The following is a 15,487-nucleotide window of genomic DNA, read 5'->3' as shown; positions in this document are numbered from 1 at the left end:
TAAGGGACATATTCTTAGAACCTATGTGCTGAGGGGTATATTTTCATTTTGATTTTACAATTTAATGCAGTGTTTAATGCCAAGCATGGTTTGATGTTGAATTTTGGGGCACACAATAAAATCCTTAGACAATTTCGAATTGAGTTATATTTCGTTAAATTAATTCCTGAGTAAAGGCATATTTATTTACATTATTTGTTATAATAGGAGTTAAAATTTTATTGTGTTAAAAACAAAAGAACCTTGAGAAATAAGAATTCAAGGAGTGTCTTTTGGTATTCAGTTTTCTATTTAGATTTAGTAGTATTAATAATATGCTGGCCTATATCATGAAACATCGATGTGTTATACGTGTAAACTGCGCCATTTATCTATTCTGTTGTCTCTATATTTTTAGGAAAAGTTTTGTGATGTTGACAAGGTAAAAGACGAGCACAAACTGGAAGTTACAGCAGAGGAGAATGAGATTTTGATCAATAGGTGAGTGCGGTGTGAGAATCTTGACATTGTCTTTGCTATTTCATTGCTTTATTAAAATTATCACATATGATGTTCATTTGCAATGTTTAATGATACCGAATGGTTTGTCTGTTTAATTAGAATGGTCTTGGAGATGAAGGAAGGCGCAAGTTATAAAGGCAATAATCGCTAAAGATATTATTTTATTTCTGTAATAATTTGAAAACAAAAAAAAAAAAAACAGTCTAGCATTCCCTTATATAAGCAATCGTATTTTGTGAAAACAATTTAGGATGAATTCCTCCTACTTTTGTTTATGAATATGTCCAAACAGCCTCCAGCCCGACAGAGATAGTGCTTACCTTAATTAGAATATGAAATCATTGCCGTTCAAGTTGTGATATTAGAACTTCTTGTCACGTACACTCTTGTTATACTTCAGTGAACCAAATCGAAGTCCGTATCATTCACTATTTATGTAAGATTTCAATTCCGAATTTATTTTCGATATATGTACTTAATCGAGACTGCCCTTTCGTTTGTCTTCCAATCTTTCCTCCTTTTTTCCTAGTCTGTTTGCTTCTATAAATAATTGTTTCATTTGAATTTGCGAATCTCCGCGTACTTTCGGAAATATTTTATGCTTTGTGTGCTGCAGGGTGAGGTGACGCAGATACAATAAAAACTGGAAACCTCCGGGGAAAAAAGGTATAACATTAAAATATTGAAATATATGACTTAGCTGTAGAAAGTAATTTTAAGGCATTAATTTATAAGAACAAATTATTAGTCAGTAGCTGAATAAACTTGTATCCTTTATTACTTCTGCTTACTTACTTACAACTTACAAATGGCTTTTAAGGAACCCACAGGTTCATTGCCGCCCTCACATAAGCCCGCCACTATCGGTCCCTATCCTGTGCAAGATTAATCCAGTCTCAATCATCATATCCCACCTCCCTTAAATCTATTTTAATATTATTATATTTTCTGCTAGAAAAAAAAATATATATATATGAATTATTTATCGACACTTGCAACTGCCGAGGTTATATCAGCATTGCTGGTGTGCCAGAATTTTGTCTGGCAGGAGTTCTTTTACATGCTAGTAAATCTACTCACGTGAGCCTGTCGCATTTAAGCACACTTAAATGCCATCGACCTGTGTCGGGATCGAACCCGCAATCTCAAGCACAGAAGCCCAGTGCTATACCAACTATTTATCCAGGTCGACGATAGTAAACATGAACCTAATGAATACATTTCTAAAATTATATTCCTTTCTCCTGAAACGTGAATTATTGTTTTGTTGGTTACATCGTTTTTGTGAGGAAGCCTTCAATTATAAAACAGGAATGCCATTACTTATACAAAGATATATCTCATGACATGAGAATTTTTTTTTTCACAAATTACAGTATATGAAGATAAAATATATACCACGTATCTGCCAGTGTTTCTTTTGTTTTAATATCAACATTTTATTACTTGGTCCATTTGCCCCTTTTAGGAAACAGTCGGTACAATTATGATGAACATTATACAGTATGTGGAATGAGTAGTCTGTACATTCCCGCAATGAAAACCTTTACATGCGAAGTAGGAAAGCAATAAACCTACAAATACTGACTTAAATGTATTTTATTCCTAGAGTAGGCTGTCTTCATATCTAATATTTTGTCATGCTTACCTCCATTTTGTAACGTACAATCTTGTGGGCATTACCCTTCCGTATGTGGCATGTGTGTAAGATTGTTAGAAGCGTACGTTTTTCCCATTACAATGCCTTCCTATCTTCATACAAACTTACTACAAGCCAGTGTCGCTCAACTGCTTTAGCCGTTAGGCTATGTGAGACTGCAAGCGTCTTGTATCAGATCAACACGTTGTCATGTACAATGTAACTGAACTAGAGGCAAGTTATAATTTAGATGATCCAGACGATTTAAACGTTTTCCTGAATTTAATCTATGATAACAATTTAGAGGACGATAAAACCGCTCTAAAAGAAGATTTTCAAGATGAAGATGACACTGATGCAGATGATGAGCCAGGAGAAGAAAGGATGGGTAATTCTAATTCTGAGGTGAGTGGAATTGATGAAGAATTATTGTGAACAATAACTTGCTGAGGAAGTAGGTCCAGCTATGAGTGAAAAAAATTCCACTCCATCTGCAAAACTGTGTCTCTGCGTCCTGTGTCACATATCTCAGAAGACAAGGCTAACTGAGATCATTTGCAAGAATTGTAAGCGGTCTATCTGTGGCGATCATACAGATACAGTCTGTACCGAATTTTATCCTCGACTTCAAGGAAAAGAAGATTGCTTGAGTGATGACTGATAATGTAATGTACAGCATAAAACGGACATATTTCATGTTTCTCTGAGTTGAGTACACTTTACTTTTGTGTTTATTATTTATTTGTTTCTATTCTTTTTATTTTTTTATTTATTTATTTTATTGGGTTATTTTACGAAGCTATATCAACATCTAGGTTATTTAGCGTCTGAATGATATGAAGGTGATAATGCCGGTGAAATGAGTCTGGGATCCAGCACCGAAAGTTACCCAGCATGTGCTCGTATTGGGTTGAGGGAAAACCTCGGAAAAAACCTCAACCAGGTAACTTGTCCCGACCGAGATTCGAACCCGGGCCACCTGGTTTCGCAACCAGACGCGCTGACCGTTACTCCACAGGTGTGGACTATTCTTTTTATTATTATTTCCGAACATTTGTCTCATGTTTTAGAATAAAACTGATGCCAATAATGAAAGTTATGTGGTGAATATCTTATTGTGCAATCTATTTACAGTTATACTTTATATTTTGTAAATAAACATTAAATAATAAATCAAACATAAAAAACATCGCAATCACTAAAATATGTATATGACACACTTTCTCAGAGTCCATGTATCATTTTGATACATTGCGACAGATGCTGTTACTCATGTTCATGTATTTTGACGTGAACTTTTCAGATATGAAGTAAGTGATGACAATATATAAATTAATAAATATTTAATTACCAAGTGCAAATAGACATATTATAGTGCATAATAAAAATAAATTTCAATATACACCACAAATTATATACCCATTATTTTATGCCAAGGCGAAATGAATAAATATGATACATTACAATCGATTCATATCATTATAATGTAGCGACTGATGGAAGGCTAAACCTGCTAGTTTTTTTTTTATCCAAATGGTTTTTACTTTCCATTCTCTGTGTTTTGTTTTAATTCGAGAACAACCGTATTTTCTATGCAAATTGATCACACATTTTTCATAGCTTAGCAAATTAAGACTACATTTGTTTCGTGACGTTGATTGCCCCTGTTGTAGTGATGGTCGTAATTGTGACTTAAGGCCCGCTTCCACTTAGTGCAATCGCACGGAAACGAAACAAAAATCTGCTCCCGCTCACAATTAGTTGAATCGAATAGTTGTGTTTTGTCATACGAAAAAGATCTACACAAGATTTATTAATTGTTCTTCGTTCATATTAATTTGCGATTTTTGTATACATACTATTTCGGCAATAACATTCAATAATAAATGAATTAAGCCACCAATTATGGATATGGTTCATTTGTTTTTTCACGTAGGCTTCACGAGACCTTACGATCATACCCGAAACAAGAAAGTCTGTTCTGTCAGTCGAATAAGTATTTCAGCTCCTGAATTCTGTTTGGTTCGCTTCGATTCGATTCGACGCGCTGCTTCCTGCTATCTTCCATTTAAATACATTGTGAAGCGAAATTCTGTTCAATCCGATTCCACTAAGTGGGATCGGTCCTTAATGGGTTCTTTTGATTACAGCACTTTGGACTCGGACGGAAACGGAATGGCACAGGTGAAGTGCACAAGACCTGAAAATTGTGTGTCTCCAGAGAATTCTGTCGGAGAAGACACACCTGCACCCCAGATTGACGATCAGTTTCTACGAAGTGACATGAATTTGGAGTCGCAGTCACGGCAAACTTACGAAAGTACTGTGAACTCGTCACAGACTCTCGGAAGCCACACAATGCCTTTTCGTTCGCACACCGCCGAAAGAAAATTCGAATGCAATATCTGTGGGAAAAAATGTTTGCGATTAGGACATCTCCAAATGCATGAACGTACGCACACAGGCGAAAAGCCATTCGTATGTGACGTGTGTGGGAAATGTTTTACCCAAGAAGGGTCTGTTAAAGTTCATGTACTGAGGCATCATGGCGAGAAGCGGTTCAAATGCGATGTTTGCCGAAAATCTTTTGTAAATTGCGCTGCTCTCACAGTACATGCCCGTAGACATTCTGGCGTGAGACCATACAAATGTGATGTTTGCGGCAAATGCTTTGTAGAGTCAAGTGCTCTCACTGTGCATTCCCGTACACATTTGGGAGTGAGACCGTTCAAATGCAATGATTGTGGGAAATCTTTTGTTCAGTCCAGTGCTCTCTCGGTGCATGCCCGTAGGCATTCTGGGGAGAAGCCATACAGTTGTGATGTTTGTGGGAAGTGTTTTGTACACTCTGGTTCTCTCACAGTGCATGCCCGAACACATTCTGGTGAGAAGCCATTCAAATGCAATGTTTGCGGAAAATGTTTTGTACACTCTGGTGCTCTCAGGGTACATGCACGTACCCATTCTGGTCTTAAGCCATTCGAATGTTATGTTTGTGGGAAATCATTTGTACAATCTTTTGATGTCACAAAGCATTTACGATCTCATTCTGGCGAGAAGCCATTCAAATGCGATGTTTGTGGGAAATGTTTTGCAGAATCTGGAAGCCTCAGGCAGCATTTACGGACCCATTCTGGCGAGAAGCCATACAAATGCAATGTTTGTGGGAAATGTTTTACACAGGCGGGAAGTCGCAGAAAGCATGTACGGACTCATTTTGACGACTAGCTATTAAAATGCGACGTTTGTGGGAAATTCGTTGTAAAGTCTAGTGAGATTCATAACAAAAAATTCGTGATTTTAATTATGTGTTTATTTTAACTAAAGCAAAGCTAGTAACGTATTGCGTTTGATTTTCGCCTTTCGATTGTTCCAAGTGCACAGTTGTAGCGTGGACTCTTCGCTTAAGATAACAACACAGGATAAAGTCTGGTGAGGTCAAGTCCGGTGATGTTGGTGGCCTTAAGTTACTGGAGATGATGCAGTCGTCAAAGAAACTAGATCATCGTCATGGACTAATGCGACGTATGATAATTGATACCATCCTGTTGAAAGTACACTTGACACAGTTCAATATCATCCAGGTGCTCAACGAATTCCATGAAAATGCGTCGGTACTGTTAGGTGTTGATTATTCCGTAGAAAATAATTGGACCCAATGTGCTCTCTGCTGATTGTGCGCACAAAACTCTGACTTTCGATGGGTGCATATACGTTTTATGAATGCCGTGTGGATAGTGTGCTGTCCAAATGCGTCTGTTCTGTGAGTTTACGTAGCCGCATAAGTGAAACCGTGCTTCGTCTGTGTTGATTTAGATTGTACACCATTTATACAAACAATTTGAAATCTTTCTTCAAGATACGATTTAAACAGTTTGATTTCTTTTCCATTCACACCATAGTACTCAAGTTTAGCCAAGAGGATCTTATGATTAATAGAATCAAATGCCTTACGAAGGTCACAAAATATTGCCTTTGTACTTTCAGTGTGTTGGCAAAATGTAGGCTACATTCCGTCGATGCTGCTGCCACCTACAGGCAAGTCAGTTGAAATAGGCTTAAAATTAGATCATTTCAAAATATGAGGCATACATGTTACGAAGAGGAGGCCATTTATTTTGAATAAAATTCGTCCGGACCCCAGACAAAGGCATAAATAGGAGGACATGTCCGGATTAAGAAGGATATCTGGTCACCCTAATTGCATATAATATAATGGAGCTCAGTAATACAAATATTTGAAAATATCACCTTCAATACAATGAAACTGTGATATATATAAGGGCCCTACCTATGAGGTAATTATCCAGTAGTTTTCACTAGCCTGACAGTAATCAGTTTATAATATAAAAACGAGTGTAATTCAGTTGGACATGGAGAGCATTTGTTTCTACATCTTTATTTGATGTAGACGAATTTCTTCTTACTAATCTTAAATATTATATAATTAATATTGATTAAATAAACAAATTTCTACTATTTAGACCAATTTACCAAGCGGACAGTCATCATACAGCTTTCTCACAAGCTTCTTCTTGCTGAGATAAAATAAGAATAAAATAACTTTTAGAGTGTACTCTTCACAATAATGATTTGCACAATAACACAAACTTTTAGGCGAGGATTGACGTTGTTTTGGAAGAAAACACACTCAAGATATGAGGGCTGCAGAGCACAAGTGGTGTTTGTGAAAATGAAATGTATAAAGTCTAAGAAATATGGATAGACAATTGAGGCTATCAAATGCAAAACTGGCCTTATCCAGGTAAAGTGATTTGTCAGAAAACAGGAAAAACCGTTATGGATATGGACAGATTTGCATGTGATAGTAGTTTTCTGAGCTCTATGGGAAAATAATTAGACAAGATTTGCACAAATCGACTATATCAGTAGATAAAGAGCTGCAAGAAGTACATCATCCCAAACGGTCAGCGCGTCTGGCCGCGAAACCAGGTGGCCCGGGTTCGATTCCCGGTTGGGGCAAGTTTTACCTGGTTGAGGTTTTTTCCGGGGTTTTCCCTCAACCCAATATGAGCAAATGCTGGGTAACTTTCGGTGCTGGACCCCGGACTCATTTCACTGGCGTATCACCTTCGACTCATTCAGAAGCTAAATAACCAAAGATGTTGATAAAGCGTCGTAAAATAACCTACGAACAAAAAAACAACATCCCATATGTACCTGTTTTTTTTTCTTTTTTAATTTTGGATAAAGCGAGTTTTGCACTTGATAGCCTCAATATATTGGCGTAGTCACATCGATACATATCGATAATGAATTACTCCAAAGCCCTCCATAATAGAAAATAGATCGTACATGCGCAATGAAAGTAATTTTTAAATAAAGAGATAACCTACCGAGATACCTACGAGACATCGCTGACAATTTTTCTGACATTATATTAAAACGCGACTTTCTATTACATCCTGGTATGGGTAACATAAATAGTTAAGTGGTAATGTGGTGCAAAATAAACTTTTCTTTTGGCTCATTTTCTTGCTGTCAAAGGAAAAAAATAAAAAGAGAAGAAAGAAAGGGGAATTTCAACACATGATATGGGTTGCTTCATCACACTCAATCCATCACTGAATCTCGCAGCTTAACATATTTCGTGAGTGACATTATTTTTCATTAATAATAATAATAATAATAATAATAATAATAATAATAATAATAATAATAATAATACGGTAATAATGATATTAATATAATCAGTGCTTTTTTTCAGCCGGAATGGTCTGGAACGCGTTCCGGTAAACTTTTTGCCATTACAAATTCCAACGAGATATATTTTATGAGCAAAATTGAAAATTAAAATTGCCGCCATTACCGAGTCCAAGAGTTTACATTTTCTCATTATTATCGTTGGTGCAAAGTAACTCATGCAATCTAGTGCTGCCTTCTTCCATTATTGATCCTGAAACTATAGCTCGAAATCGCAAAATTTCCGTTATGCTTAAAATCGATGAGCTCCGTTTGGTACTTATTGTAATGTAAGTTATGTAGGCCTAATATTTCTAAACCTGCGTTTTTGTTGTATAATGTGATCGAGTGATAGGGTTCCAGTAAACTTTTTTCCAGAAAAAAATCACTGAATATAATAGAATAATAATTAATTAATATGAATAAATATTTCCTATCAGAGGCACTTAAACTAATTGCATCTGGCCTCACCGAGGATTTCGATCACCGGCCGCTACTGTTCCCTCCACATTCCAACTGAGCGTCACTACCTTGATCTCTTGTTGTATGACTTTCCTTTCAGAAACGAAAACGAAATGACCAGCAGATATTCCATCCAGCCGGTATGTAATGTCATACACTTTTTCTTTGGATTCGAAGGGGTTATCCATCTTAAAAGTTTTCTTTGACCCTTTACTGTAAGTTTCTCGCACTGTATGATTTTCTCTATTACATTATTTTTAAACATATTCAGTTTCATCCTCTTTGGTAGTATTATTGACGCATTTTCCTATGTAGATCCAGGCGACCTCCTCTGTGGCCTATAGATTACCTCTTCCTGTCCAACCATGCCAATGGTAACTGCAGGTCTGTTGGTAGCTGTATTCCTGCGACCAAGGACTACATCCAAAATTTCTCGTTTCTTCATTATGTTTCCGTGGATAGGATGCGAACCTTACTGAGTTTCCTGTAACACATACTAGAGGCGCTGTTGCAGAAATTGATCTTGCTGCCACCTGTTGGGAGGAGAGGCGTTATTATATCTAGCAGCGCACCAAGTAACGAAAAGAGTAACTAATTACTCCATGCATTTAGCAGCTCACCTGGTTTCGAAAATGTTAAACTGTGCAAAAAGTATTCCCTTCCACCCTCATCGCTATTCAAAACTAACCCAATTTAAAATAAAATATTTACATTTTTCTTCCTCACAGCATCTTCTAGTGAAAATTCTTACACTATTTTACACTACCCAATTAAAATAAAACCAGACAGAGACAAAAAATAAAGCAAAAGTTTAGATAAATGGGATTGTATTCTTTGGGTATTTATTGTACAGCGCAATGGAAAAGTCTGCAAGAACTACTTAGATAGTTCAATTTATTATATTACTATTACTTTACAATATATTCAACAACACTATTTTTACAACGTCCATAAACATCACTGTTTAACATACACTGCTTATACACACACGTAGTATCACTTTATGTTCACTTATTAGCAAGTTCCTGTCTGCCATCTTGTCCCTTGGAGCAATATGTCGAACGGATAAATAGAGAACTCTGGGTAATGTACCCAACACGTAGTTCTAATGTTCATCACCTACGACGTTGCGCGCTGATCATCTTATTTGAGCCCCTTGCCGCCAGATGGTGCTGACCGCAGTTTCGCATCCTATTATGAATTTTACATGATGTTTCTGTTTCTTATTTTCCGTGATTCCGTCCTCTATTCCTATCGATACTGTAACTTTTTCCGCTGGTGTGCCATGATCTTTGGTTGAACTACTGCTCTCATTCTCCAAGTGGGCTACCATTATTGTATCAATATCTCTTTCCTTCGACGATGGGAGTCTCTCACTTTCCCTTTGAATAGCAGTTCTTCTGGCTTGCAGCATTCGATTCCCCATAATCATTGCTTCCATTCTCTGTAACATATTAACCAGCATATTTCCAATCTTTCTTTGTAGTATCATATTTTTCTCTTCCATTTCCTTATTCAATTCGTCGATATCATTCTATATTGGTAGATTCCAAACGACTGCTAGCAGCACCTGCGCGTTTAAACATTAAGGGATATGGAAAGCTCTTCAATAGGCAGCCATGATTCCATCTTTGTGTGTATGCGTGCGCGCGTGCGTCAGAACTGTGAAAATGTAATGTTAATGTTATGGTGTATTTTAACGACGCTCGCAATTGCAGAGGTTATATCAGCGTCGCCGGATGTGCCGGAATTTTGTCCCGCAGGAGTTCTTTTACATGCCAGTAAATCTACTGACATGAGCCTGTCGCATTTAAGCACACTTAAATGCCATCGACCTGGCCCGGGATCGAACCCACAACCTTGGGTGAAAATATATTTGTATGTGCAATGATAAACAACTGAAACAAAGTTATACAAACTTTCTTTTTTATTATTGAATCCTGAAACCGGAATATTTCATTATCATTTTGCTGAATTTGCTGGCATTTGGATTTGTACACGACCATCACAGACATCTACCCGCCATTTTCATTAAAGTGAATACTAGAGTTCCTTTTTATCCTCTCAGTATAGTTTACAAATCTTCGCTGTAGTGGAAATGCCTGTTGGATCACATATTGTTTCTTGAGTGTCACAGCACTTCTGATAATTTGGGGCGCTAAAATGCATAAATCCTAGTAAGACAGTTGAAGGAATGGAATTTCAGATTCCCGGAATTTCCTCAGCGCTATTTAAGCAAATTTAAGAATGGTGACTTCATGCATAGCATTTGGTTGCAATAACTTGCAAGATAAAAGAATTAAACGGCAATTCCACATGTAAGTATTCAGTAAAGTAGTGTTATAGTCTATGGTTACTTCACTGTCAATTTATTTTCGAACACTATAAATAATAAGTTTGTCTGTGTTTGTCGAATTCACCTCTATACTGTACGCTTACGAAAAGACACTTTTCAGTACCAAAAATTTCTTAGTGTGCACAAGATGGAATTTTGGGGGAAGGCTGGAAGAAAGGTAAACTGTGTTCTGAAGTTTATTACAGTGAAATTTATTGATGAGTTCCTTGTGATGATTAACATCTACCGTATAGACGTAAATATTATTTACACCGAATTTAATATATTGGAACACTGTTCTTACAACACATTATTTAAAATGAATATCTAATTTAACCCGTTACTAAATTAATAAAAATTGAACAAATACTTAGTTGTAATAATGGAGGATGTGACATATATGTCATTCTAAGCAGAATATATATTTGAAATATAATGTATAAAATCGAACCAGGGACCTCAATTAAACTTCGATTCTATGTTCAGGCAGCACTTTTCATTTTCCATGAGATGTCTATATTAAGTACTAAACTGTCGGAAAGATGTCGGAGGAAGGAAAATGTATAATAGTGGCGTGAAACACCACAGTACAGAGGCTGACTACATAAACCACAAACACAAATTAGCAAACTACATATCTAATTCAGAAGATGGTTATTCTACAGAAGGGATGTCAAAGCGCCTGCACTGCGTGGTCTCAAGAACCCGCACATTTCCTTAAGAGCGATGATTGCACTTTATCTGGCTGAAAAGTGAATATTGTTGGATTTGTATTGCTTGTAGTATGAGCACGTAATACAGGCGATTTAACATCCCTGTTATACAGTTTCAATTTCGAAGGATCAAATGTCTAGCTCACAAACTGTAGAACGTGAAGAACATTTTGTGTGTTAACATGTAAAAATTTTCAATCCTAAGTCTGTAACTTCCTCACTCCTCTACAACCAATCCGCAAAATCCATTCAAATTGTAAGACTTTCCGTAGATATGCTCGTAATACAAATCAACACGTTTTTATGAAAATCTCTGACATACGGCGACATTTTCAGACTTTTCTAGATGAATTGACATGGAATGACCCCCAAGACATTTATCAATATATTATCTAAACAAATAAATTGTAAAAAAATTTAATTGTTGAAAAAATAGCTACATAACTGTTATCGTGAGGTAAAATGTGTCACAAAAAACATATTCACTAATTCAAACAGTTTCCACCAACATCTATCAGCTTACAAGTGAGACAAACGTGATGAGTTATGAAGAACAAGGTGTAGGTAATAATGTGATATAACAATAAATATTTTAAATGCACGCATTGTTGTCAAGGCAACAAAAGTGGGGAAGTGCAATTCGTTACATATATTTTTCGCTAGGCAGAAATGGGTTAATATTATTATGATGTACGGAAGTGCATATGATATTTCCGTGCACTACCATATGATGAAGGATGGGTGGAGCGGAGAACAATTCTCTCCGGCACCGGGACTCGAACCCAGGTTTTCAGCTCTACGTGCTGACGCTTTAGCCACATCAGATTCCAGTTTCGATGCCGGACTGAATCGTCACAGTTTAAGTTCCACCTTTTAGTTTCCCCTTAGTAGCCAACCTTCATGCACTGCGTCACAGATGTGTGACAGTGGCACAATGTCGAACACACTATGTGGAGAGGTGCACTCAATACGCGTGACTAAGTGGCCGGGATCTGATGAAATGAGTGCCGTCTTAAATCACAAAGTTATTATTTACGCATATCATATTATTGTGATGTACCGAAATACATATATTTCGTGCAGGAATTCTGCATTATTATATAATGAAGGATGGGTGAAGTGGAGAAAAATTCTCTCCGGCACCAGGACTCGAACCCGGTTTTCAGCTGTATGTGCTGACCGGATTCCAATTCCGATGCCGGATGCAATTCCCTCAGTTTAAGTTTCACCTCTTAGTTTCCATTTAGTGGCCAACACTCATGTACTGCGTGACAGATGTGTGACAGTAGCATAATGTCCAACACACTATGTGCAGAGGTGCACTCATTACGAACTGGGTTAAGATGACTAGACATCCCAATTTGGCAGATACAGTTCCAGTTTTCAGACTTGTGTCCCTTTGTGTCCGTCATGTTCGACCAGGACTTTTGGAGGTTCCAGTCAAATGAAATGATCAATGATTTGAGATTGTAAATGAAACTGCTTAACTTTCAACTCTAGTGAATACGAGAGAGTATAGGTCCGTGAGCGGAAAAGAGCAATTGTGTCATCACATAACAGTGTTTCGCGTATTTCTTCAACTAAACCCAATTACAAAAATGAGTCACTAGTAAAATTCATAGCATGTTAGATATTGCATTTAAGAATATAATAAGACATTGTTGGATCCGTTTCACAATCATGAGATTATTATTTACGTAAATGACATCCCCTGGGCTCTACAGCACTGTAAGCATCACCTCTATGCTACGATTTACAAATCTATATCCATACAACCCGTGACTCACTCAATGACGCAATACAAAATCTTAACGAGGACCTTGAATCTATATCTGCATGGGTCAGAAAGTTTGGTTTGACTCTCAATGCAAGAAAATCACAAGCAATCCTAGTGGGACATCAACGTCTATTATGCAATATTACTCCTGCTCTTCCAGTCAAGTTAAACGACACAATAATCCCTTTTGCTTCCTGTGTTAAAAATCTTAGGGTGCTATTCATAGACATTTCGCAGCACGCGCTACGAGCGTACTAAACTAGCCCCAGCTATCCACTGGTTACTAGTACGGAATTCAAATCATATCCTATCGCTAACACTGGTTTATGAATACGAAAAACGCTGATCATCCACCGGAAGCCCGCGCTAAAAATGTCTATGAATACGGCCCCTGGAGTTTACTTTGATACGTATTTAAACTGGAATAACCAAGTAAACCATATTACCAAAAAAATACTTTCCATACTACATTCCTTAAACAGCATTCGAAAATTCCTTCTGCTATAACTCAAGAAAATACTAGTGGAAACACTAGTAATGCCCCACTTAGATTATTGTGATTTTCTACTGACTGACCTCAATGTCAACCAGTCGCAAAAATTACAACGTGTTCATAATTCTTGTGTTCGCTTCGTCTGCGATGTCCGTCGCGCTGACCACATTACCCCATCCTTCCAAACTCTAAACTGGCTACGGCTTAACGAACGTAGAAATTTTCATTCTCTTGTTCTCCTTTTCCAAGTCCTTCACACTTCTACACCCACCTACCTTGTCTCCCATTTCAGTTACCTGTTATCATATCATAATCTCTTCACACGCACGCAAAATAGCCGCATACTAACCATACCAACACATAAGACAGCATCGTATTCATCATCATACACAATCTCGCTCTTGCGCCTGTGGAATACCCTACCCAGTGACAACAGAGACTGTCGGAATTTAGTAGCATTCAAAAGCAAGCTTATTAAGCATTTTCTTACTGCGTAGAGTAGGTTTAATTTGTACTTAATCGATAAAAGAAATGTTTCTCTCTTCTTAACTTTTACAATAAAGTGTCTAGCTTTTATTAATCAGTTAATCTTTTAGTACTTTAATTTTTATTGTATCTGTAAATTTAATATTAATTGTAATTATAATTGTAATTGTATTCTTAATATTGTAGTTGTAATCCCCTGGTAGAGGGGAAGAGAAGCTCTGATGGCCTTTCTCTACCAGGTTAAATAAATAAATAAAAATAACAATAAAATTATTCGCGTTTTCATGGCAGATAAACTGATGTCCCTGTAAGTGTAGTAGCGTTGAGGAAGTAAGAAGCAGTTACGACCGCGTGGACAATAATATTTTTACCTGATCTGCAAAATTACCGAAAGAGGGGGTTCTTGGCGGTAGTTATACATTTGGTCCCAGCTTCGAATCAGAGAACTGTGTTCACCTTATTTAATTGCATAGCAAAACATACACAACCTATTATTTTGATACAGGTAAATGTTTATTGGTGCTATTGTGTAGCATTTATGCTTTATCATGTCAAATTTTCTTATTGGATATTCTAAAGCATACCTTCATATTAACTGACCCTTCATTAGAAGGCTGAAACATGCGAATGTGTATGTATTTGTATATCCTGGAGACAAAGAATAATACTGTTAACTCTTGATATAGTGAATTCAGTTACAGTGAATATTCGGCTATAGTGAACCTAAATCGTTGGTCCTGACCCGCATACATTAAAAGGTACATTAATATTTCCACTTACAGTGAATCCTCACTTCTGTTATAATGAACCTTAAAAATTGCAAAATTGGCAAATTCTTATTTGAAGTCAGACCTTCTTGTATGAAATTGAAAGAATGTGTTGAGAACAACATTATAAGTTTTTTACTTCTTTAGTCAAAGGAGAAATGTAAGCTTAGTGATTTCTAGGCAATGAGCTGTGCTGTCAATCCAGACAACGCGTGACGACCTTGCCTCATTCCACCGTCGAAGGGTTGCCATTGTGTTCTCAGACACACTACTCTACTGTTATTTCTAATCCTCCACCATCAAAGGGTTGCCTTTTGTTCTCAGAAACATTTCCATTATGACGTATAGCATTCAAACAAGAGAAAATGAAATAGCCTTTTATTAAAAGGCGACGGACTTACGTCCAGAGCATAAACGAAGGTAAGATTCCGATGGTTTTCAAACTCCATCAAGCTCCCAGTTTCCATTAAGTGACCCGGGAAATTCCAAAGCTGAGTATGCAGTCACACTATAACAACGTTTGTCGTTTCTACCTGATCAGTCTGTTTCTAGTGTTTGAACAGTGAATGTACTGTATAATAAAGTCGAAAAGTAAAGTGTTTTCTTTGGAA

At 36.9% G+C, this 15,487-nt stretch overlaps 2 protein-coding genes across 6 annotated transcripts in view; both read left to right on the top strand.

The window, feature by feature from the left end:
- LOC138691610 (zinc finger protein ZFP2-like) overlaps window positions 1-6,127 on the top strand; it is a 32,556-nt gene extending 26,429 nt beyond the window's left edge. For 2 of the 3 annotated variants that reach the window (XM_069813751.1, XM_069813750.1), the window contains 2 exons: window positions 398-480; window positions 4,291-6,127. In XM_069813751.1, the coding sequence (XP_069669852.1) occupies window positions 398-480; window positions 4,291-5,368 (1,161 nt within the window). In that variant the 3' untranslated portion in view covers window positions 5,369-6,127. Of the gene's footprint in view, window positions 1-397; window positions 481-1,117; window positions 1,168-4,290 lie in introns of all 3 variants that reach the window. The other variant, XM_069813752.1, reaches the window with a different exon arrangement.
- A 4,100-nt stretch (window positions 6,128-10,227) lies between these two features.
- LOC138691608 (zinc finger protein 431-like) overlaps window positions 10,228-15,487 on the top strand; it is a 35,375-nt gene continuing 30,115 nt past the window's right edge. Inside the window, exon 1 of one of the 3 annotated variants that reach the window (XM_069813747.1) lies at window positions 10,228-10,623. In XM_069813747.1, the coding sequence (XP_069669848.1) occupies window positions 10,553-10,623 (71 nt within the window). In that variant the 5' untranslated portion in view covers window positions 10,228-10,552. The remainder of the gene's footprint in view (window positions 10,624-15,487) is intronic. The other 2 variants (XM_069813748.1, XM_069813744.1) reach the window with 2 other exon arrangements.

Source organism: Periplaneta americana, chromosome 16 (assembly GCF_040183065.1).
Source record: "Periplaneta americana isolate PAMFEO1 chromosome 16, P.americana_PAMFEO1_priV1, whole genome shotgun sequence".
Taxonomy (NCBI): domain Eukaryota; kingdom Metazoa; phylum Arthropoda; class Insecta; order Blattodea; family Blattidae; genus Periplaneta; species Periplaneta americana.
The sequence above is the reverse complement of the archived record's forward strand: the minus strand, read 5'-3'. Positions and strand labels throughout refer to the sequence as shown.